At 42.0% G+C, this 25,450-nt stretch overlaps 1 protein-coding gene across 1 annotated transcript in view; it reads right to left on the minus strand.

The window, feature by feature from the left end:
* The window catches only part of pear1 (platelet endothelial aggregation receptor 1), a 49,154-nt gene that overhangs the window by 21,545 nt on the left and 2,159 nt on the right, over nt 1-25,450 (minus strand). The window contains exons 2-4 of the mRNA XM_041943446.1: nt 4,553-4,663; nt 3,355-3,456; nt 3,155-3,255 (exon numbers count right to left, since the gene is read on the minus strand). Coding sequence (XP_041799380.1) covers nt 3,155-3,255; nt 3,355-3,456; nt 4,553-4,659 — 310 coding nt within the window. The 5' untranslated portion in view covers nt 4,660-4,663. The remainder of the gene's footprint in view (nt 1-3,154; nt 3,256-3,354; nt 3,457-4,552; nt 4,664-25,450) is intronic.

Consider the following 25,450-nt stretch of genomic DNA (forward strand, 5'->3'; position numbering starts at 1 on the left):
TATTTTATTATTCATTTCTTATTCATGTGCCACCGAGAAACTGAGCACAAGGCAATATGGTTAGACTCTCTTGTATATAATGTGCACAGCCTCTGCAGTTGGGTTTTCTTTTGTATCTTTTTTATCATCTATTTATTATTTTTCTACCTCTCCTTTTTATTCTTGCTGTTGTTAATAATAATAATAAAGACCATGTATCTAGTTCAAAAGTACACTGTTTCATGGGTGTTTTTTATTCAATCAAAAGACCATTCAACTGAATTGCATTCCTTCCCTCTAAATACATTCCAGCCTTCATACACAGCGTCTGAGCTGCCAGCCGACAGCTGGGCTCAACCATACAACTGAAAGCACCAGCGTCAGACGCCATTCATGCTGTCGAGGAGCTTCCTCTTAGAAAGACAGTTGTGTGTTTGCCAGCATCATAAATGGTTCTGCTATTAATTAAGTTAATTGACACTTGCAAGGCGAATAATTCTGCCCAAGATTGCTTCATTTTTGTTGCACAAGTGTTTCCTAACCACACAGAACCACTGAGAGCCACGTGCTGCATATGCACATGCTTTATACTCTACATCCAAACACAATAAACAATAATTTCACTGATTATTTTCCTCTCTAGTCGAAGGTGCGTGAACACTAGAGGCAGCAGATTTTGGGGTTCCAAGAAAAGGCTAAGTTGTCATCAAATGTAGGAGGGAAGTATAATAATATCTAATTATATCTATTTAAAAAATAAAAAGCGTTGTACAGAAAGTGGGTTTAGGAGGAGTTGAAAAGCAGAGCTCAGGACAGTGATCAGTGGCTTTTACCAAAGAAAACCTACACACACACACATAAATACACACACAAGGCATTCAGGGTCTGCTGCGAAAGGTGGCTCAACAACAAGCAACCGAAACCGCACAATTATTTCACAATAACGCGAAACGTTTATCTCCAAAATGCCAGTTTCTCAAGCACAAAGCACGGAAAGCTTGCTATTACCATCATGCATGTCTGAGCTCATCCAGTGATGTATGAGAAGGTTTGAGAAGCTGAGGTAGAATTTTCTCAACCCATTCAAGGGCATGTATGGTTTCACTTTATTTATATATGTCACCGCTGACTGTCAGCAATAACAGAGTGTCAGCAAACTGTTGACAGCTGCAGCAGAACAGACTCTGCTGTTTATTTGAACTACTGCACCCACACAAACACACCCTGTGAAATACAACTGCCTTAAATTGACAATTACCTTCATGGTTAAGTGCTTTAACTTAAGATAAGGGTTAATGTTCAGTTTGTGATTTCTTAAATCACAAAAAGCTCAGCTTGTTACGTGATTTCATGGTAACTGAGTCATGACTCAAACCCATATGTGGGAATGTTTTTCCCTTCAAAGACAGTTGATTTTGATTTATTTATGAGTCTTCAAAGCGCAGTGAATCCAAAGGATGCTTAAGTGAGGACATTTATTTCCACCACGGACACAAAACATGTCACGTAAAACTAAACATTGAAATCTATCAGTGCAAACTAAACCGAAACTAAATAAATATCAGATCAAAACACCTAAAACACAACAGAAAAACTGACGGATTGAGAAAAGTATCATCAAAAGCATGTCAATGTAATCTGTAATGAGTCCTGACTTCCCATCTAAAAGTCCCTCTTGTTCAGGACAGCTTGATATTTAATGGAAAGCTGGCATTGGTATTAAAAAAGGAGCTTTGGCTGCATTAGTTTACATTAAATGAAGGCACAGGTGTTGTCATGAAGCTGAGCGTGGGCCACAGTGATGCCCACTGATGATACTGCTCACAGGAAGCAGTTCCTGTTGTTCTGCCCTGAGCTGAACAGCAGGGCCACGCCTCTGAATTCATCAGTAACAGATGCTCAGCTGCCGAAATGTGTTATCTTTCAACTGAAATTAAATTATGAAAATTACAAAAATGTGTGTGAGGCTTTCGACGGTGTCAGCAACACAGAGTTTAGTTTAAAACTGCACATTTTTGGCGTGAGAAGCCACAGCGGGAGCAGAAGCCATGATTGTGGGAATTCCAGTGCCATGGGCTGCTCGTATTGACTATGCACGTTGCATGGAAAAAAATACAAGAAAAGAACTGTCAGTCGTGAGAATCTGACTCAGAAATGTGATTGTATTCTCTCTAACATTGTTTCACTTGCACACAACCACAACCATAGCAGCCATTTTGGTATTGGGCTGGTTTACTGCCAGCAGTATTTTGCCAGCATCATCGTTACTTTATTTAGCCTGGGTCTCCTTCATGTGTGCACCAATGGCTCTGCAATGCAAAACAGGGTTTGAACACCAAACCTGCAAATAGATTAATTTCTATGTCCTGACAAAGAACCATGTTTTCATGGTTTACATGGAACCAGAAAAGTGCAGTAAATGTCTCCCAAGGACACTTTTAAAGACTCCCTTTTAAACGTCTATTTTATTACATTACAAAAATGTCTCAAAGCTCATAATTCTGTTTATACACAACATTAAGTTTGCAATGTTCTTCTGATATTGTTTGGAGTCTGGCTCAGAGGTGTGTGCTGACCATGGGGCTGTAGCCACACCCATGGGTGGGACAGACTAAATACTGAGGTCATGTCCTCAGTAGTTTTTCTTGGATTTGTGCTTTGTGACAACCTAAAAGAAGTTCGCAGTCTATAAATAAAAATACTTTGTGGACATTTCACAGGTAGATTCCTTCCTTTTTTTAGAATCTATTTATTTGGATTTGACTATTTTTAGATAAACAAACATATAAAGAGATAAATTAAGCTTTAAGCTTTTCATGCTCATAAGTGATCTCAATAACTTTTAATCTGATATTCTTCAGGAGGGTGACCGACATTTGTCTAGGGACTACAGATGAAAAATGGCCTCTTGGATAACTCTGACACATTTGCAGAAATGTTTATTAATGCGCACTGTCCCTGTGAAATATACCAATAAAAAATAAAATAAGAATTCAGCATTTCTCCATCAGAATTTATTCCCTTACATTAGATGTTCATGTAGAGAAATACGAAAAAAGTGACATAATCATATGATAATAAATAATAAGATAGCTATAGTGTGTGTGTGTGTGTGTGTGTGTGTGTGTGTGTGTGTGTGTGTGTGTGTGTGTGTGTGTGTGTTTTTCTTACTTACGGACACATTTGCCTCCACTCTCGTAATATCCTGGACAGCACTGGTACCTCTTGCGGTAATCGGTCTTCACCGCTTGCCTGTAGGCCGTCTTGTAGGTGATCCTGAAAGAATAACATAGTCAAACAGGACGCTTTGACCCCCCACTGGCAGGAACAGGAAGTCAGCCAGGAACAGGAAATGAGCCACCACACTGCTGCTACCTGTGGCGTGTGCATCTGTAGGAGGTCCGAGGGTCCGGGCAGGGCTCCTCTGTCACATGGTCGTAAGGATGCGAGTAGGACTCTTTCACTGAGGTGGTGAAGCTGGAAAGCGGTTAATGGATTGCCAATTAATTAATACAGCTGCTCAAAAGAAAGTTAATCGACTTCTATTATAATTAGCAGTTCATCATTCATTAAGCAAAAAACAGAACAAAACAAACATTCACTGTTTCCAGGTTTGATGAAGATGGAGATTGGATGTTTTTTTTGTCATAATGACAGTGAACTGAATATATTTGTTTTTTTACTCATGGTCCAATAACACAAGCAATTTCAATACATCACTTTGAGCTATGGGATTTTTTTTTGCATTTTTAAAAACTTCCTGAGAATTTTAATTATAAAACAATTTAATTATTGTGAAAATAATTGGCAGATTAATCCAGGATAATTAACTACTATTTGCCTAGATGAACCCTGATGAATCCCCTGACTTTCAATGAGATGTTTCAACAGTTATTGGACAGATTGTTATGAAATGCAGCATTCATGAGCCCCGCAGGATTAACTCTGATAGCTCTGGTGATCCTCTGTCTGTCCATCTAGCGCCATTATCAGGCGCCAATCACAACCAATCCAATACTTTGATTTATGACCAAATACCTAAACAAATAACACTCATAATTAGCAAATGCTAACATGCTAACACACTAAACTAAGATATAATCATTACAGCTGCTAAACACTAGCATGCTAGCGTTGTCACTGTGAGCATGCTAGCATGGCGAGATTAGCATTTAGCACAAAGCACCCGTGCGTCCAAGTTTTGTGTGGATTACGGTGTATACAGATACACGCCTCAGGTTGGAAAACACCAGGAGAGCGGTTTTGAATTGATATTTTTGTGGGTGTGATAATGTGTTCTGATAGGCAGGAAATCAACCAGCAATTCTACACTACAGACCAGTTTCTGTGGCAAAGCATCCTGCCAATAACAGACATGCTTTGGTTTATATTCTTAAAGGTCTACTTTATCGTTTATGTGATGAATAATGTCTTTGCCAACTGCTGACCCTCATGTATCCTGTTTAAGCCATTGTCTAAACCTTCAGGAATTTGTATGCACTCAATGAGAAAACTTTAATTTAATATAACCACAATGACATTTATTTGTTTGTCACAGTCAAACGGGCCTCACCTCTCCCACAGGCTGCACACATTGGGGTCTCTCGGGTTCAGGGAGCAGCTCAGACCAATGAGGAAGCTAAAAATCAGCAGGACGGCGGAGCTTTGCAGAGGCGGCATGGTCCTGAGGGAAAAGAGAAGAGACGTTTACAGAGGGACGCAAAAACCTTAACATTTCAGCAAGGATGGCACAGATCCAAAGCATGTTCCTATTGTTTTTAGGGGGGAAACAAGACGGACACAATAAAGCAACATTTTTACCCTGCAAAGCAACAAATACATAAACTTTTAATGCTTCATTTAGGCCATGCTGAAGAGGTGAGGTTGTTGGATTTAATTATATTGGAAATATATGGAAGAGTATCGTGTCCATCTCACGTATATGCTCATTTATATGCATTAATAAACCATTTTGAAGCAAAAGCAATGCAGTGAAGTGAGTGAAAAATCTGAGCAGCCTTGAAACAGCAATAACAGTGCAGCGAGGCAAGCATACAGTGGAAAATGTTGCACACACAGATGGAAAATGTACGAAAAAGTCCCACTCCTGCTCTCAACTACAGATTTACATTAATTGTTTTTGTTTTTCATTTACTATAATTAACATTTCGCAGCATGGCAGATAGAAAGATAGACCGAAAGCTGGTTGTTGGTGCCTATAAATTGCGGTTAAGATTTAGCCTCTGACTGTAAAAGAGTTCATTAAACGCTCAGCAGAGGTGAGGCAAAGAGCCAGACTTGAAGCGTCTGCTCCCCGCCGAGCTCCACACCGTCTCAACAGGGTACATAAAACACAGGCCTCAGGAGACACCCGACAGCGGGCGGGATGGATGGGGGAGAGAGGGAGAATACGAGAGAAAGAAAACGAGCAAGGGGGATCAGAGTCGTGAAATGTGACTCCCAACTTCATCCTGACCCCTATCAATCAGCGCTGCAGTGAAGCCTCCACACTCCTCTGCTGTCCCCTTCCACACTCCAGCAGCATCTGGATCCGATTAGTGCATCGGCCCAAGAGAGCGCCTCGGCACGGGGACCCTGTTGGGCTCTCAGGGAGCAAGAGGGAGGCAGTTCTTTCCCCCTTAAAAACATCCCATTGAAATGAACAGCAGGCCAGTGGTGTGAGCCCTCTGCTAAAAGCATCGTGGGAATGTTTCCTAGAAAACGGGAACATCATGTTGACATAGGATCGGTCAGGACTGTTCCCCTATGTTTTCTCAACGAGTCCCATCTGACAGAATTACTGGACCACAGCTTCTCATGTCGTCTCCACACGACCTCGGGGAGGCTCCTGATCTGCTGGGGCAGTGACATCGCAGCCGCCATCAAATCAAGATTAGCTGCTCTGGTCAAGCGACTCACGAAAAAACATCTCAGCTCTCAGAGGAAGGAGGAACAACAAATGGCTCTCTTACTGATGAAACTCAAAACTTTCAGGATATTTCACAGATTGCCTTTTAAGAACTGGTGACTTGCTGTCATCACTAGGCGATGGAAAGTTTCCAAAATGCTACCCTCAGAATAAAGAGATAAACTTCAAGCTAAATCAACAGTCTGCAGCCACGCTAGCTGCTTCGTTTGGCACAGCAGCACTTTGAGCTAAATGCTAACATAAGCATGCTAAGTGCTCACAACTACAACGCTAACATGCTGATGTTTAGCAGGCAATGTTTACCATGTTGACCTTTGTAGTTAAGCATGCTAGGATTTTTAATTAGCATAACACACAAAGTAGCAGAGGCTGAATTGAAAGCCATTAGTTTTGAAGCATTCAGGACAAAATACAAATTTGGCCAGATGGTGGCGCTAGAGGAAAAGATCATCAAAGTTATTGCACTTAATCCTAAAGGTGACATGAATGTAAGCACAAAGTTTTGTTGTAATATAGATATTTCAGATATGACAGCTATTTCAGTCTGGACCAAAGTGGTGGAGCAACCGACATTGCCATCCCTTGAACCAAGCCCTTAGCATGGCTCAAAATACTCATTTTATCTGCTATGTAATTTAGGTGACTAAGACTTTGGTAAGATTTCCATCAACAGTGAGTAAGAAACTCAAAACTATTGCAAAAAAATTCTAAAAAAAAGACCCTAGTTTCTGGTAGTAGTTTCCATTGCATCGTTCCACTCCATCCTGTTTCTAGTCCGGCCTCTTTCATGTCATTCATTTGTGGTGGAGAAATTTATTTATCTCACTTTTAATCAACATATTTGCATTTTAAGAGGCTGTGCTCTTGTTGGGGGAGAAAAATCCTGACGCACACATAAAAAAAGATTTACCTTTGGCTTAGACGCAGATCTTTTATGAACTGCATGACCGCTTTCACCTGGCTGTTGTCACATGAAAAGGTTGGCAAGAGTTAAGATTTAGGCCATGTAAGATAAAGTCAAAACTAAATCTGTAAAAAACTGCGTATGATTTAGCGATTTGACCCTGGTTTGTGGCATTTCCACTGCGATATTTCACGACTTTCTGGCCCTGTCTTCTTCATGTCATCTGTTTGTGGTGGAGAAACATATTTCCCTCACTTTTCATGCACATATTTGCATTTTAAGTCATTCTGCTTGGGAAATTTTGGGAAATTTCCTGCAAAGAGAAAAAGATTTGCCTGTGGCTTGGTGAATAATACATGCCTCTAATACTGCCAAGGTCAGCGGTTTAACTCCCATCAGAGCCACTTCATGTATGTTTACCAAATGAGGCTCTCTCTGGTGCTCTGCAGAAGAAAACACCTCAGAAAAAAGATTATTTCACGTGTTTGTAGAAGCGGTCAACCATAAACACCTCTGCAATCAATCAGGATCTCATTTAACAGATTTATATCTACATTAACTCTGTCCAGTGGCTGGTTATCACTGCTGGAGATTTGGCATGGAGAGGAGGACTGCAGCATAAATCAGTGCGAGTACAGCCATCTCCTGCTTCTGATAAACTGCCTCTTACTACTTTCCTACCCATCGACAGGAGTTAATTCACTTGCTGGCACAAACGCTAACGCCTAAGAAATCTGTGCCACAAAAACAGAATTTTATGAGAACAGGCATATGGCTTTTATTAAGAGGAGTCATCAACTTCACCAGCCACTTCATTGGACTGGGGGTAAATATTTTTCATTACCTTCTTTTCATTTTAATTGTGCTTCATTAGAGAAAGGCTTCAAACCGCATGGGAATTCTTAAACGCTGAGAAAGAGAGCTTAATGAGTGCAGACGCAGTTGTTTTGAAGTGGAGCTCAGCCGCCGTTTGCGTCGCATGTTCCAGTTACCTTCAGCGGGAGGGGGGCCAGGTAGACGTCGGGAGCTCCAGGTGGTACTGTCATCATCTGGATGCTGGACTGCTCAATGAGGCGACGCTGCTTTTTTAATGGAATAAAGGAGGGGAGGTTCTAAAATTGAGTTTTTCATGCAACTCCACCACAACTGTGGACTGATTGATTCTTCCCCTTTCCTCCTTCTCACATAATAGCCCTCTACTCTTTTACATTCAGCCCTAAGCTATCATTATTTCCTTTGAGCTTTTTCCAGACTGCCACTCTGAACCTTTTCACTTGGACAACCTTGGCCAGGCAGCAGAAAAGCCCAAGTAGCTGTGATGTATTTCAACAGTTTTTCCATTCAGTTTAGCTAACAGCTAACTGGCAGTAATCTATGCACACCTCCACAATTCACATCCACTGGTCAAAGAGGATAAGTCTGGACCCAGATCTGTGAAAAACCACAATAGTAGAAGTTGCTCCAGCATATTTTGGTCTTGTTTGTAATGAAAAAAGCAGAGAATCTCATTCAGCGCAGTGAAACTTTCATGTGGCTCTATAAACCAATAGAAAATAGACAAAATACCACACACACAGGCATACGTGCACTCGAACACACCAATAATGTCCACGTGCAAGCACGCACAAACACACACACACACTCCAACGCCCACTACACAGTTTGTAACTCTTTCAAGGACTGATCATGTGTTTTCATGTTCTGGAGACATTACACACACACACATCAAATGAGTCCCATACGCTGACAGACGAGTTCAGAGAGACGCTATTTTTAGAATCTGAGGACATTTTGCTAATTCACTGAGCTTCTCTTGACTCAGTCTGTCAAGGCCCAAAGCAGCGGCCCACGCGCGCCTGCATCGTACCAAGAGAGGAATGCTGTGAGCTGGTTTAAGGGCCCCGCAAAGCTGTTTCCAGAACCGCACAGGGGCTTCGGTGAAAACAAAAGCCCAAATGAAAACACATGCACTGCTTTTATATTAATCTCCCTAGACACCCGCGTTATGACCATATTCTGTTTCAATAAAAAAGACCTTCAGGACGTGTCAGAAGTGCTGACGGCTAAAAAAATAAGTCTGAGTCAATTTCACGGAAGAGGCGTTTTCTCGACAGATGAGTATTCCCGTCGGACTGCATGTTCATGTTCGTTAAACAGTCAGGACAGAGGCTGCACCCATGTAGACACAGGACCTCCTTCTCTGATGTGATCATGAAGAGCATGAAGTAACAGCCTATTAAAGGCACAGTTCAACATTTTGAGGAATAGACTCATACCATTTTGGTGTGTGTCCATTAAATATGTAGCTGGAGCCAGGAGCTTAGCTTAGCTTAACTTAGCATAAAGACTGGAAGCAGAGCCAAACAGCTAGCCAGCTTCCATCCAAAGGTAACAAAATCTGCCTACCAGCACCTCTAATGCTAACTAATTAATGCATTTTATCTCATTTGTTTAATCTGTAAAAAACTTAAGCACAATAAGAAGTCATGGTTTTACAAGGGTTTATGTGCAGGACTGTTTCTTGGCCGAGCAACTTCCTGAAACCTTGTTGTCACTGTGAGGTTGCTGGTTGCCATATGCCAAGCTAAGATAACCAGCTGCAGGCTCCAGTTTCATATTAAGCTGTGACACATATGAGAATGATACCGATGCTGCCATCAGACTCTTGCCAAGAAAGCAAATTAGCACATCTTTCTTAAAGCGATTCCTTTAATAACAACAGTTCCACCAGCAGTCACTCTCAGTATTTCAACACCAGAGCAGGCTACGAATCTGGAAACACATGAAATTACAAAATCATTTGCAACAACCGCTTCTTGCATGAGCCATGATTGACAGTTTGGACATTTTGACACTGCTGAACTTAAGATGTTTTTTATTAGCTGCAAAGCATTACCTCGGAGCAGTGATGCTGTATGTAATAAAAGTATTGACTAGACTATAAACAATATAATCAATGCTTTGAGCTATATCAGTCACAGAGGTGGTGGACCAAACTGAAAGAGAGATAATGTTAATTATCTTCACTCCTTATTGGCTTCAATAGGATCAAAACAACAGCAGTTTGCAAGGAGAGCCTTTTTTCATTCTGGTGGAATCTTAAGCAAAGCACATGGCACTGATCACACTGTTCGCCTCCCTGTTTCCTTTCCACCTAACCTCAAATTTCTTTTTGTAGTTGCAATGCTAATTAAGGTAGAAAATATTAGTCACCCACTGGAAATGAAAGTCACAGGGAAAAGAAAGATAAAATAGACGGAACAGCGTATTGGCTGGGGTGTCTCTGAGAGAGAGTCAGAGCGACAGTCCTGCCAAATACAAGTTCATTTTCATGTCGAGGTGCTCTGATGTCAGAGAAACTACAGAATACGTCTCCATTTTCCAGACTCTTTTCCTCTTTTTTCAAAGCTGCTTCTGAGCTCCAGCATGTTCTTCCAAAATCAATAACATAAAAACGTCTTTATTCTCTGCACTATTTTAAACCTCCAAACAGAGTCAGTGAGGCTACCAAAGAAAGGCAATGTGGTGAAATACTGTAGGTTCTTCTAGCAGACGTTCTGCTCTTGAGTTATGATACATGATCCTGCAGGTGCAATGCACTCTCATGTGGCTTAGAAGTGTGAATCAAACCCCAATTGTATAATAGAATTTATGTCTTGTTTCATGGTATCCTTGTAATAACTACTTATTACAAGGATACCATGAAACAAGATCCCCACTGCAGTTTAACGTCTGATATAAAAAGTTCATAACAAGGTCGCTAATAAAACAAGCTAACGTGACAATGATGGATGCGAGGCTGGAGCAGAACACTTGTTTTCTATTGAGAAATTATTCTAATATAAAACAAGAGTGGAACTGGATATTGTTGTATTGAGTAAAAGAAGATGCATTCAATTGTAGGGTTTTGAAAAACATTCAAGGACTACACATCTGGGAATGCTTCAAAATTAACATAAAAAATCGAAATAAAATAAAATCAAGAAACTTGCGGGGTCGTTTAAATGAAGGCAGGTGTTCTTCATAAAACATGATATTAACTTCCTGAACACAAAAGTGAAAAATTCCAAAGTAGATGACAGTAATCAGAATGCATTCTATAATTCCTTGGATTACTGATTAGAGTTTTAATGAGGTAATTAGTCACTGCAGTGACAGTTTCCAAGTAAAAGCACCCTGCCCAACCCGTCAGCATACATCTTAACTTCAGGGAGTGATTTAATCGGCCAGTGGTTCCCAGAGGGAGGGATGAGGAGTGTCTTATAATTATAATGCCATTAAAACAATGAGAGAGCAGAAAGGAAGAATCATTGCTCTTGTATCGGAGCTTCTTCCCACTTACTCTGTCCAAGTAAGATTTCCTCAAACTGAGGCAAACCATTCACAAGCAGGAGTCTGTGGCCCACTGCAGGAACTCTGAGGGGCCCTTAAATGAAAAGGTAAATGGGAAGCAGTGCAGTCACTCTTATAAACAATCAAAACCCCCAAAAACAGACCAAGAAAGAGAGACCGAAGGACAAAGATCAAGTCAAATGTCTCCTGGCAACAAGACAGTCACACTGCACATGATTAAAGCATTGCTGTGCAACATTACGCTTAAAAGTTGGCCAATAAAGTTGCGGTGTGTATCACAGGCTTAAGGAGGTTTAAATGATCACCTTCTGATTGTGATCAGCACGAGTCTCAAAAAGTACCCTCCCCAGGAGACTAGAGCCAAAGGTTCACCTCGCAAATTTAGAGTTCAGCTCTTAGAATAACAAATCTATAAAACTGCTCGAGGGCAGAAACTGACAGAAACTGGAATAAATTACCCAGAGTCCTCCATGTGACACATCGACCGCAGTCCCCTATCCCCCTCCTCCCCATCCCACCCTCACATTTAACCAGAGTTACTGTAAACTGAATATAAAACCCATAATCCTTTGCATCTGGGTTCTCGTCTTGGCGCGCAGGACGGGTTCGGCTGCTCGACCGCAGTTAGGCTGGCACACACTCCCCAGTTGCTGCTATGCCTCACGTTGGGTGGGTGGCTGCTTTTGGGGGGAACGCGGAGGCTCGGAGAAACAATCACATGCCACACCCAGAAATGTAATGCGAGCGTGCACATTAAACCCCAGAAAAACACACACACATATTTCATGGTGCTCATCCATTTCGCCACATTATCAGCCTCATCCAGCTGACGCCTACACCAACACGTTCCCCTCTGTTTACAGTAAATACGCCATCGTATACGGTAAAAGGTGGTATTCTGCCACAAAAGCTGAACCCCCGCACTGGAAAAAGCTTTTGAGTGGAAAAGTCTTGGCAGCTCGAATGCAGTTGACAGTTCTCGGGGGAGTTGCGTGACAAAAGGATGATCTAGAGAGGGAGAGGAGGGGGAGGCCTTGCACAGAACTTGGAAGTTTGTACTTCGCTGAGTGAGCTCTGCAGCGTTTGCTATCTGCAAGATTGATGCAAGTGAGGAGAATATTCCTGAACTTTTCAACCTGAAGCAACACCTTTGCGCCTTTGCATTTTGCTCCTTTGGTCTCCTTTATTGTCTTAATCCGACCTCTTACTCTGCAACTGAATCTTTTAATTATGTCAGCAGATCTGCCCCACAGTTTTGCTAGAGTTTCCAGTAATAACATGGGAATAAATAATTTGGATCCTCCTCAACAAAAGGCTTCCTACCAACAGGCTCTTAAATACAACGACAGATGCACAGTGCAGCCTGCCAATCTGTCCTTGGGTTCGAGTAATTTCAAAGCTCTGTTAATTAGAGGAGCTGCAACGGAAAAACGAAATCACCTCATGTCAACTCTGTGTCATCTCTACGGCAACATCAGGCCAGCGTCCATTTGGCAATCTCAAGCGTTGTGGTCTGCGATCCTTTATTTAACTGAGAATAACAGGATACAGTATGTGTCCCACCTTCCTGGTCCCCCGTTACATTCGTTCAAGTTAAGGCTCCAGAGGGGACCAATCACCGTGAGTAGAGTGAGTGATTCATCACACCAGGCAGCAGATCTGAGGTCAGTCATGTGTCATCATTTCCCATCCATTCACTTTATTGCCCCTTCATGTCACCTTGCAGCAGCCAATAAAAATTAAGTCATACAATACGTGTATTTACGTAAAATGTGTACTTATCAAAAAAAAAACCCCGACAGCAAAAAATCAGAAATTAACAATCGAAAGAGTGAAAAATTCAACTTAAACTAACTTTAACTACGTGAACATGAGAGCAGAAGCCGATTTAAGATGATGGGATCCAAGAGGATGCAACGGGCAACGACTACGCCTTTTCCTGTAGTGCTAAATAGCTTGTAGTTAGTGCGTGTGTGTGTGTGTGTATATGTGTGTTTATTTTGGAGAGTGTCTTTATGAGTGAGGTCAGAAGGTACTGGAGCTCATGTCGCAGCCTCTGTCCCCACAGTGACGGAGAACAGAGCCAGTGGATAAGAGTGGTTGGAGTGATAAGGTAACCATGGTAACGCTGTTGTTTTGGACCACATGAGGACATTGGCATGAGGTCATGAGACCAGGCCGGTTTTGTATTGACTCCTGTCCGCAACCAGTAGGAACTGAAACAGTAGTGATATAACTTGAACATGTTTCTGTTGCAAAACACTGGAACACGTTTGGCTCGAGGAAAAGCTGTTTTTAGCTTCACAAATCAACCATACAGCCCTGTTTGCATGGGACCAGTATTACAAGGGGACCTCATGTGATCTACAAACTAACCCTCTATAAGTAGGCGGCGCATTTGCACAGGATAGGTACAGTTTGCAGTCTACTCAGATTTACTGACATTATCCCACTGCGTAACATTCACTTCCTGAGCGTGAAGAGCAATGGCTGCTCAGATGGAGAGCAGGCATTGGATGCATGAAGTGGGGTGAGCCACGTTATCTCACCTTAACCACGTCCATCTAGTCATCTGTCAAGATTCTTATGAAGGATTAGAGTTCGCTGTTTCTGCCACTGTGTCTCTGTGCTGTGCAGTGAAGATTCTCCTTGGTGAGATTCCTGTGTTTGTTTGACTCCCTCCACCCCACCTTCCTCCAAATGTGGCCTTCTTGTACTTTATACTACGTCAGGCTTCCTCCATCTCTTCCATCATATTTATGATGGTATAATAATTTACCGGGAACGAGGTGGAGCTATGCACAGGACTAGTTTTACCAGGGGGCCTCTTGTAGTTTGTAACATTTGTGGAGGTCGTCCATGATCTTAATCCAGTGCAAGTCTTTTTTTGATGAAAAGCAAAGCCTTGAGATCATATTCAGGGAAAATTTGAGTAAAATACAGGCTTCACTTATCCTGTGCGAACGCAGGGGTAATTTCTAAATCACATGAGGTCGCCTGGTAACAGAGCATTGGAGTAGCAACCCCTGTTTTTCTTAGGAATTAGTTCGAAATCATCCACAAAGCTTCAGCTGAGCTGGACGATGGGCCACTCAGACTGCTATGGAGAGCGTTTTGGATAACGATTTTGAATTTGAGTTAGGCTCTGATCATCCATCTCTGCACTTTTAAATGTTGTCATTATCTATTTATGACATCTAAAATTATTCATGATTCAGCAACTGAATGACCTATTTTTCAGCCCATAAAACATCCAAATTAAAGTACACTATTTGTAACTGCTGCTCAGAATAACACACATAACGTCACTGAAGTCTGTATTTTATTCAGATTTACTGACATGATGTGATGTCAAGACTCTGCATAGCATCAACACTTCAGAGGCTGAGCATCTGTTTATCAGCAGCCACATCAATAATCTAGTTTGGAGTTATTTTGCCCACTTTCTGCATGTGTTACAGGCATAAATACACATTAGCTCATTTAGCTCGGATAACAGGCGCGTTGTGGCCGATCTTGAATATGACAAACTTTTGTCTGTCATCACTCATTTTAAACGTCACTATGGCGCACAGATCTCACAGCACAGCTGCGGACTGCTGTCCAACACATTATCAAATTTCAGAAAAGCGATCAAATTTCATATTTGTTCAGTTGTCTGACAGCAGAAAACAGATGTCCCCAAATCACAGAGGTGCCGATTCACAGGGGACTAATCGCATGACCTAATTTGTGATGGAATTTGTGATTCACAAATCAGGGACATGGCAGATTAACATGGGATGAAGATCACAGACGGCCTCCAAAATATTTACAAATTACTAGAGGTTCCTGGTAAAACTAGTCCTGTTTGAAGAAGGCTTTAGTCGCTCTTTACTTCCCACACCTTACTTCCTCCTTTGATCCACATGGACAAAAGTTTGAATTTGTAAGGCCGAAGTTCTTCAAAAAAAACGTTCTGTTCAATAAGCAGCCGCTCCAACTGCAAGTTCAAAGAGGACTGATGCTGATCTTTCCAATCATCTGTTACTCAGTTAAAGCTTGATCCAATCGCCTGCAGTTCTGGTCTACACTCATTAACGATGCCCCCCAGCAAAACAATACCGACTGATCCGCGGCCGACCACAGTTACAGAAGCGGATTAGCGGGCTGGCTCAGGTTTTGCTCTTTTAGCATTCGTCACAAAAATGCCTTGTCATGCAGATCACTTATAGTTAGCCGCATCCTCCATCACTGAGCAGTCGTTCATGCTCGTAGTGACTAGAAACAAAGTTCAACACTGACACAAAATCAGATATCATCACCAAGCAAACTAATCATGGAGGGGTTTTCATCGACAAGCACAATGATTTTGTGCTGTCGTGAGTTACAGCACCAGTCATACTTTTAGATCCTTTAATACTCAAGAACAATGTCATGCATTGATCCCTACGGGAAAATATTAAACATGATACAACACAGCTTGACTGCACAGGGAATAAAGTTAAAACAAATGTTGTAGTTGCAGTCCTCGGGGACGCAGATGAGAAAACAAATAAATAATCCTTGTTTTCTTCATTCACGAAATGTTTACTTTTTGCAGATGTGTGTGATCTGATGTGGTTTACACTGAAATTCGCTTTTCTTCGTCGAGCTGGGCGTCTTGCCAGTTGGAGGCCTTCGCTCTCCCTGTTGAATTACTCTGACACGTTTGAGGCTCGTGCTCTCGTACACAGACCCACAGTGCAAACTGCTGCCTGGTCCTCCACACTCCAGACCAAAACCACAGGCAGGATGACTGTGGCTTCAATGGTCAGAGAAAGCAGAGGGGTCCACAAAAACAAACTTCAACGCTAAGACGCTATGATAAATACACCAGTTCACCTTTATGGAGCAGAATAAACAAAAACACAGGCTTCCACACCTTGGATTGAAATCACGTCTGGTCTCTTTAAACAAGTGTTTTATACAAACTTTCGCAAGTGAAATGGTGGAAAACCCAAAATGGAGGCCCAGGCTGAGGTTTCAGAGGGACATGACCATACAGCGCTGTAATTATATGTGCTGTAATGCTCTGTTGATCATACTGGTGCACAGACACATAGAGTCCTTATAAAAAAAACACAGCTTTTCCACAAACCGTGACCAGAAAACATGGCTTTGCATTGTAAACTCTCACAGTAAGAACACAGGCGAAAAACCTCTCAGTCCACAACATTAGAAGGCTGCAGCTCGTAAGAAACTTAAGGAGCGTTTCAAAGTTCACGGCATGCAGAATCACAGGGAAATAGTTCAGTTTCATGCAGGAAAACATAATGCACAAAGGACATTGAGTGGCTTTATCACATAGTGACAAACGTGGGCGGTTAGACAAAACCTCACCTTAAAGGAAGCCAGATTCAGAAATATAACAACAGGAATTCAGCATTTTTCTGCCTCCGCTGGTCATAACATCATGTCAGAGCCAGTGTAGCAGTTTCCTCTTTGCACCCTTATTAACAAAAACTGTGTTTATCAAAGTGATATAAAAATACTAAAATCTGTGATCATGTACACATTGTAGCACCTTGAAAGAAACACCAAAGCACTTTAACAACGATTCCTGTTTATTACGACTTGAGCCAACAACTAATTAGCTCTTGGCAAGGAACTGCAGGAGTTTTGCAGCTAATGTATTTGGCCAGAAACCAAATTGTAACTCAAAACCACCAGAGGAAAAGTCAGATAATCACCAAAATCAGAGGGCGAGATGGCCTGGCAGCTGTGAATGGCTATACAAAAGTTTGCGCTAATCCACCCTGCAGATATTGAGATATTTCACTGAATAAGTGAAAAATGTGACCTGCTGCTGCCACTAAATGAAAAGTCAGGGGGTCATCAAAGTCATTGCAATTCATCCTTTTAGTGCAATGAATGTCGGTACCAAATGTCATGGCAATCCATCCCATAGTTGTTGAGATGATTCAGTCTTCGACCGGCGGGCATTACCTTAATAAGAGCCAAGCTGTAAACCTTTCAATCCTTCTACTGAAAAACACACTGACCACATAACAGCACAAGAATTTCAAACTTCGCTGAATCATGTTGTAACTATTCAAGATCTTTCTCTGCCGTCGTGGTTCTATAAGCAGGATATTTCTAATTGGGGGGGGCACTCGATTGATCTGCTGGAATGTCCTTTGTGCCATTGTTTCAGCGCAAATCACAGGCGGGTTGTTGATTCAGACGCACACTTCCTCCTCATCTCTTCCTGTGCTTCGCTGCCTCTCCGCTGCCAATCAGGAAGCTCCCTGCAATCTGACTGTGGATGTTTCTGTGAGTTCTTCACATGTATTTGCAGTGTCACTGTGTTATTTTCTGATAAGGCCACGATGCTTGTGATCTGATTGAAATAGTGCTATGATGCTGTTTTATTACATCCTGATCTCAAAATGAGTTCATAGTAATGGTATTTAAACAATTCTAAAAGGTCTGCTTTGCTGTGTTTTCATATGGCATGTGACAAAGGCTCCCATCAGTTAATCTGCACATTATTTTCTCAATTAATCAGTTAATCGTTTGCTCTATAAAACATCAGAAATATATATTCTAGAGCCCAGGGTAACATGATCACATATCTTGTTTTGTCCATTCAAATGACTTCAGCAACTAGTTGGTTATCAGAATAACCACAGAGATTAATTTCTGTTGATCAATTAACCAATTAAGAGAATAATCTTTGCAGCTATTCCCATTAAACTCACCACAGTCTAACTGAGGAATGAGCTAATTTGACAAAAACAAAAGTGTTTTCTCCCGATAATTCAATTTATCAATCAATTCTTCGGTCTATAATAGATTAACAACAAACAACATTTTTGCTTTAAAAATTACTTAAACAATTTTTATTATTAAATTTATATTAATATTAACATTTTCTATGAAAAACACCAAAAAGCATCCTTTGAAGCAGATCTGCAGTGACAGTGACACTTTCCTGAGTCTGTAGTCTGTCCTTAACATTTAATTACACCAGTGACCCCTCGAATGTTTTTGCACATCAGAGCATCATCCTCGGGCGCCTTTTCCCACCATGACAAGCTACTTTCATTCATCACAAAGTCGTCTTTTCTCTTGATTTCAAAAACAAATTATTTCTGTCCTCCTCTTTTGGGGTCAGAAAGTTGTGGGAAACGCTGCTTTAAGAAAAGATTCATAAGAAACTGAAGCCACTGTGTCTTTAGCTGATCTTCCCATGATAAAAGTAGGCAAAGGCCAACACTTCTTCATCCACAGTTTCCAGAAACATGCAGAACAGGCCACAAGGTCAAGAGCCTTTGAAATCTTCAGAGGAGCTTAAGAAAACAGAACCTCCACTGAAGTCTCGCAACAATCACAAGCTGTTGATGAGCAGAATGACTCTTTGTTGAGAGAAAAAAGCTGGTAACTACATTAAGCAAGCAAGTTTCTGCCGTCTGACGCTTTGCTGTCAACGTGCAACAGCACATGAAGCCACTGCATCGATATGTAATTCGTTTTCTCTCCATTAATCCAAACAATATGACATCCCACCTGCAGAAACTATGAGGTTATGATAGAGCTGATATGCAGCTAAATCTCTGTTTGTCTTGAAGAAGCCTAAAAATCATTAGTTTTTACTAATGGAAACTGTTCATGCTGCAGCTTTTATTCTCTGTCCTCTTTTATTATTTGTTTTCTTGAGTTCTGGTTTTGGTCTGGAATTGATCTCAAAACCATCAGGAACTCGACTTGGACCTGTTTTTTAAGTTGACATGGATACAGCTTGCACTGAATATTTATAGCACAGCCCGGGGTAAACTTAAGTCATTAAGTTTGTTTAATTCATTAAGTCGTTGGTTGAGGGGGTTTCTATCATATTTCTCTCTGCAGAATTAAATACAGTTAAAGGATAAATGTGGCGATATTCTGTGTTTTTCTTACTGCCAACGAATCCAACGAATCCAACGAAAAGACTAAAACCAACAACGAACTGATCCAACTAACACGTGTTGCCCGAGTAGTCAAAGCCTGAAATCTACTGGCTGACATGTCCTTCATGAGGACACACACGAGGACTGTAGTTTATTTTGGATAGATCCCTCACACCACCCTGCTGCTGTTCATGCTGAAAAAAATCCCAACAAACGCAGTACTTCTATTTGCAAAAAAACTGCAGGAAAACTACTACAAAACCTACAGTGTCCAGCTCTTTTTTGGAAATGGTTGTTTTTTTCATGAAGTCTTTGTGTTGTTAATGCCTTCAGCAGGAAGTAATGGACAGACAGATTACTTAAGTCAGAGAGTACTGACAGACCGACTAACACATTATTCGTTTTGGTTATTTCATGTTTGCTGACAGTAAGAAGAACAGAGAACAACACCAGACTCATCCTTTAAATCTACAGCTGAAATGAAATCTAGCAAACATTTTACTAACATATCAATAATCCTTTAGTCACACTGTGATTATATCGTGATTCATTGGTGGACACGGTATATATAACGGCTAGAGGGTGTCATATACACATTGTGCACATCTGGATGTACTCGGACTGCGGTGACATATGCAAAAACAATCTGAACCTATTTCACAGCTTAAACAAACTTTACAGTCTGTCCCTCACAGGCTGGTCGATCGCAGGCGTGTAGTCCTCCGATCGCTTGTTTGGCTCGTAGTTTCTTACGAGGGGAAACAGCCGATCGGTCTGCAGCCACTGAAGGGGAAACGCTGAACCACTGCAGGCAGCCAAAACTGCCAAGTCATCACAAACCTCTGCATCGGACATCGACATAAACACAGATGTGCACACAGAGACCTTGCCTGTTCCCTGTACCTCAATGTACACACACACACACACACACACACACACACACACACACAGAGGCACACTGCTTTCTTTTCTTTCCATTATAACCTTTGTTTTGGCTGAAGACCGTGCGGGTTGCTTACTCTGCGGTCTTGACCCTCGTCGTAGGGGAGCTGCTGTCCAAACCCTGTTGGAGAGGTGTGAAATCAAACCCCATCTGCTTTGGCAAAACCAACCATGAGCACAAAAGCTGAATGAGCAACAGCATCTACAAAACCCAATTCTAACCTTATTTTAAGCAATTTATGCAGCACTTGAAAAGAGTTTTCGTTTCTGAACTGAACAAGGCCTTAAAAACAGTTGCAATTCAGTGTTTTGTTGATGTAAGTTGGGTAAAATACGGGCTTCTTGGGGGGTCTATGGTGGCGAACAAGATTGCACTGATCCCTCTGAATGTCTGCGGTGTCTGAATAATGTCACAGGAGGCATCATCCATTACTGAGACACAAGGATTAAGAACGACGTATTTCATACTGCGGACACCGTTCCCATGCAACGGCTTTAATATGAGTCTTTAAGTCATGGTTGTATGAAAGACAGAGCGCAATTTACAGTAAGAGACTTTAACCACGCCACATCTGGCTTCGATTAAGACAACACTTCCAATGTGACTGGATGGCAGCTTTTTTTCCCCCCTCTCTGCAGCTGCTACGACACAGCGAGCTGGGAACCATTTGAGCTGGTCTCTTTCTGTTGTTGTTGATGTTTTTCTGTCGTTTCTGTCCCGGATTAACTTATAGTAGCATTTCTTCACGGAAAAACAAAGTGACATCTACGTGATTTACTTGGTCTGAGGTGTAGCTGCCCGAATAGTGCTACAGCCGTTATGCAATGGCACACTGGGAGAGAGATGTGCATCTTAATTAATGCCATGTGGTGAAGTGTCTGCTGTAACCTTGATAACCAGGGAAAGCTTGGAAAATATTAACACAAGCAGCAGCAGCAGCAGTGCGCCACCAAGGCAGGTAGAGTTCACCAGAATAGTTATCAGTTATTATCTCTTTTGGCTTTCCTTCTCTATCTCTATTTCCAGGAAGTCCAGCCTGGGCCAGTAAATTCCTAAAAGTTAAACCCCATTGATTTACAGGCCTACCTCTGGCACATGGTGTGCTGCCTTTCTAGAGGACGAGGTGGAAACCTGCAACTTATTAAAGTGATCATTTTAGAGCTTTTCTTTTCTTTCTTTCTTTTTTTTTTTTACACATAGCCCCAAAAGCTCCTTCTCGCTCCCTCTCTCCAGATGGGCCTCACTCTGCAACCATCTGGAAGTTAAAGCCTTATTTTCTTCACTCAAAAACTTCGGCCACGTGTGCTACCCCGAAGGTGAACCCTCAGAGATGTTCCCTTACTTAGTCTCCTTCCCCATGCTTTTCCCAGCAGTGTCACTAGACTGAAACAGATTCAAACCCCGCAGGTGGTGCCATTAATTCACTTTGTTGGACCGCCTCGTGGCTAAAGCAAGATGAAAGAAGGCTCTGCAGAATGTGCTCAAGTTAATTGAAAACCCTGGCGTGGACGTCCGTGTTGCGCAACACGTCAGCCTCTGGGGGCTTTTTGGTATGACACCTGCATTTCTGTGCGGCACAACAGGAAAACGGGGGGGCAAAGAGGAGACGAGAGCCAGATACAAGTCACCACACAGACAGGACATCCTGGGCAACGCTGTGGGAGGGCAAACAGAGAAATGGGTCGAGGGGCCTGTCATCTTGTTTGGGTATGATGTTCCAACTCAAGGAAACTGAGTGGAGGGGAAACTGTTAGCACTTTTCTTTTTCTGGATGCCCAGAGGCAAACAGAAGCAGCAGGAAACACAGCAGGCCTTCTGTGAGTCAGGGTTGAATATTTTTTATCGTGGTGAGGCTTCTCCGTGCTTTTCAATAACTGCTGCAAATTGGTTTCAACTATTTACCATTTAATTAGCAAGTAAGCTATTTTCTTGTTAACACATTGCAAAAGCAAAAGTTACCACTGATTATCTTGTCAGCACTTTATTGACGATGTCTTTGAAGATGACATGCTTTTCTCGTTACTTTTTAATTGACTACAACTCCCCAGTTCATTATCATCTGTCTCCAACTAATAATTTCATCAGCTTTCTCCTACAGAGCAAAAGAAAAAAAACTTTTTCAGAGAAATCAAACCCTGTCCCCGCAGTCCCTCAGGTCCTCTCCTCTGTCTTCACTCATCTTTGCAGAGCGCCAGAGGAACCAAAACTGGGACAAACAATAGGAAGCAGATAGGAAACATCTTGCATGTACATCCAGGTCTGCATCTCAACGTTCTCTTCCTCTGACATGTAAACACAAGTGAGTCGGAAATAAGATCAGGCGCGTAAAAGGAAAAGTCCTTTAGTGATGCCATCGGACCCACACTGCCTCTACTACTCCCCCCTTTTTATTCTAACAGCAAACCCCTTCTTGGCTTCTGTGTCCAGTTTTCAAAAGAATCCTTTTTTCCAATCTGAGCTTGTGTTGTATTGAGTAATGGGGATACTGACAACTAGTGATGATCTGTCATCCTGTCTTTCCTGAGCCTAGGTTTGTCTTTCAGAAGTGGCCTGGAAAATAAAACGCGAAAAAAAAGAAAATAAGTCCTCTCATAAAATGCAAGATGGACGACTCCGAGAGTCATAGCTTAACGCAGCTGGTGGAGTGGATCTGGGTCTGTGCTCAAGAAAAACATCAAGAGTTCTAGCAGTTCATGTCCATGTGGTGCCAAGCATGACACAAAGGCCATTTGTTTTTCACATGCAAAACTCACATCGCGTATGGTAAACTCATGATATTTCATCTCATTACTGACAAAATAAACATTTTGCACTCAATCTTCATGACTGATTTCACTTGGGCAAGTATTAAAAATGAGCAAAAACATAAACATCACCCCATTTTCATCACGGAGATGGAAATAAAGAAGCGAGAAGCCCTCTGGGCCTTGAATTTGGTGCTGTATTTCCCCTAATTCTACGTCTCAGGTTTCACTTGGTTCCAGTCATCCAGCATAGACACCACAGCAAGCCATAGACACCAGTCAAAGAGCCTGAAATCTTAATGAACAATGTCTCCACTGCTGCTCCACCCACCAACCACCAGCACAAGCAACTTCAGGAAAGACCCTCACCACAGTACAAGTAGTCTGTGGTCACTTCATCAAGCCGCTGCTGGCCCCTCCTTCTGTTCCAGCCCCAAACCCCCCGACCTTTGCTTTTTATGATTGGTTATTTGAGCCAGAGCCCAATGAAACTGTACATGTTCCACAGCCAGAGCAGAGCAGAGCGACCAAAACCCCCGAGTTGGAGGGCTACACTCGAATCTGCTCCAAATTACTTGCACGGCTGCAGAGCACATGGGGTTGAAAGACTTATATAAGCCTGTGGTAGGAATATTCAACCCATGTCACCTTTTTTTGAATTCCCTCTGCTCTTTGTCTTTTTCATCACAACTATTTTAGCATCACAAATAGACGCTCTGGGAGTAGACAAAGGTCATTTTTTTACATCTACTTAACTTTCACAAGGAAAACTTTCTCACTGATGTATAAAAAGTGAATAAACAGAAGTTCCAGGAGCATTATGCAACACTTTACACCAATACCAACTGCAAGATTGACAAGTTAATGCAGAAACGCCACAGCAAGGACTACATATCACCAAAAGTCACTAAACTAAAACAAAGCAAACGGCCACCTCTGCAGCTTCCAGCTACCTCCAACTAAACCAGAAACTACAGGCTGCTGCTGTTCTCCTACCATAATCTCATCATGCAGCTAAATAGAGTGGGCTGTAGCTTTAAATAGAGGAAATGGTTAGCATTACAACAGAGGCAGTACAGCATTATTTTGCTGATAATCAAACTTTGCAGCCGATCTTGCTCCAAGTATTTTTGTTTTTGCTGCAGGTGAAGAGGTGTAGCATACATCAGATGACTCCGATAGAGTCTTGTGGTGTATGTAGAGATGGGGAAAGTTGAACCATGATTAATTGTGACTGCAGTGGTAAATGCTCATGCACAATTCCTGCTGAGGGGGCATGACTCAACAGTATGTACCAAATTTTATTCCAAAGCATCCACTAGTTGTCGAGACATTTCACTCAAAACCTCACATGTCAACCTCATGGTGGTGCAAGAGGAAAAGTCAGAGATTCTTGAAAGGCTGTAGGCTTCATCCTCTGGGGACCATGAATGGCTGTAACTGATTTTGTGCCAAACCGTCTTGTAGACGTTGAGATATTGCATTGGTTAAGTGAAACCTTCGCCCTATGATGCTACTTGAAAAATCAAAGGATCACTAGTCTCAGTCTGTTTCATCCCCTGGGGACCATGACTATCTGTACATTTCATGACAATCCATCAGATCAATAGGTGTACTGAGATGTTTCACTCTGGCTTCAAAGGACACCACAAACAAAGACCTCAGGCTGTGATCTCGCTAAAATAACAGACGAATGGTGTGTGGCCATCGGGTATAAACTTGTCAAGAAAAATTGTGGCTTGCACAGAGACAACATACAGACACTCTGGGCACCCTGTGTGGTGCTACAATAAATCTAAAAACATCCAGGCACTGGGGGATCAAATTAACACGAGCGCCTCATACCTCACTTTTTCTACTTCTACCTCATCTCTTAGTGTCTCTGGCCAGTGTCATCTCCAACCAAAACATATCCAGTAGCTCGCCTGAGCCCGGGTCCTCTCCTGGACAAACAGATGGTAAGTCAGCCGGATCTCCAGCTGTCAGACGGGTTTGTTGCTCCACCAGACAAAAAAAAAAAAATGGGTCACCATTATGCCGCTGATAGTCGAAACAGGAGCAGGTCAGACACGTTTTCAAGGGCGAGATGCTATTTTCCACTAATGAGGATCTCATATGAGGACACAGAAGACAAACAAAGATGGTTTCAGGGAGGCACAGTTGTCTTACTTGCAATTCATGAGACCAATATATGTAAATAACGGCACATATAAAAATGGCACAGAGCTTTCAGGAATACTTGGATAAGGACAAAGGAAAGTTCAGTCTGCAGTCAGAGACACTTCCTGGCGATTTTTGGTTGCCAGAGCAGATGTGAGGTCAGGCGTCCAAACCAGGTGGCTGAGATTTGCTCTGATAGTTAATCACATCTTGCCTTCCTCACAGATGTTTTTTTTTTTATGCTTTGAATGGTGCCAGGGTCTCCTTAATCAAAAAGCCGTCATTCACAAGTCACAGTCAATAAGTGCAAAAAAGCTGAATTTACAGGGTGATTTTACAGTTCCAGTGAGGAAAAGAAATGAGGAGTTTGTTTCCAAAGCAGCACGCCTCGATGTACAGCAGTTAATCATCTCAGAGCTATAAACGCACAGAGTATCGAGACTATAAAAGTGTCAGTTTGTCAACAAGTATGAAGATCCTGTCGATGTCTTAAATTTGGTCTGTAAAATGTCTTTTTAACCAAGCTCT

This window comes from Chelmon rostratus, chromosome 8 (genome assembly GCF_017976325.1).
Source record: "Chelmon rostratus isolate fCheRos1 chromosome 8, fCheRos1.pri, whole genome shotgun sequence".
NCBI lineage: Eukaryota > Metazoa > Chordata > Actinopteri > Chaetodontiformes > Chaetodontidae > Chelmon > Chelmon rostratus.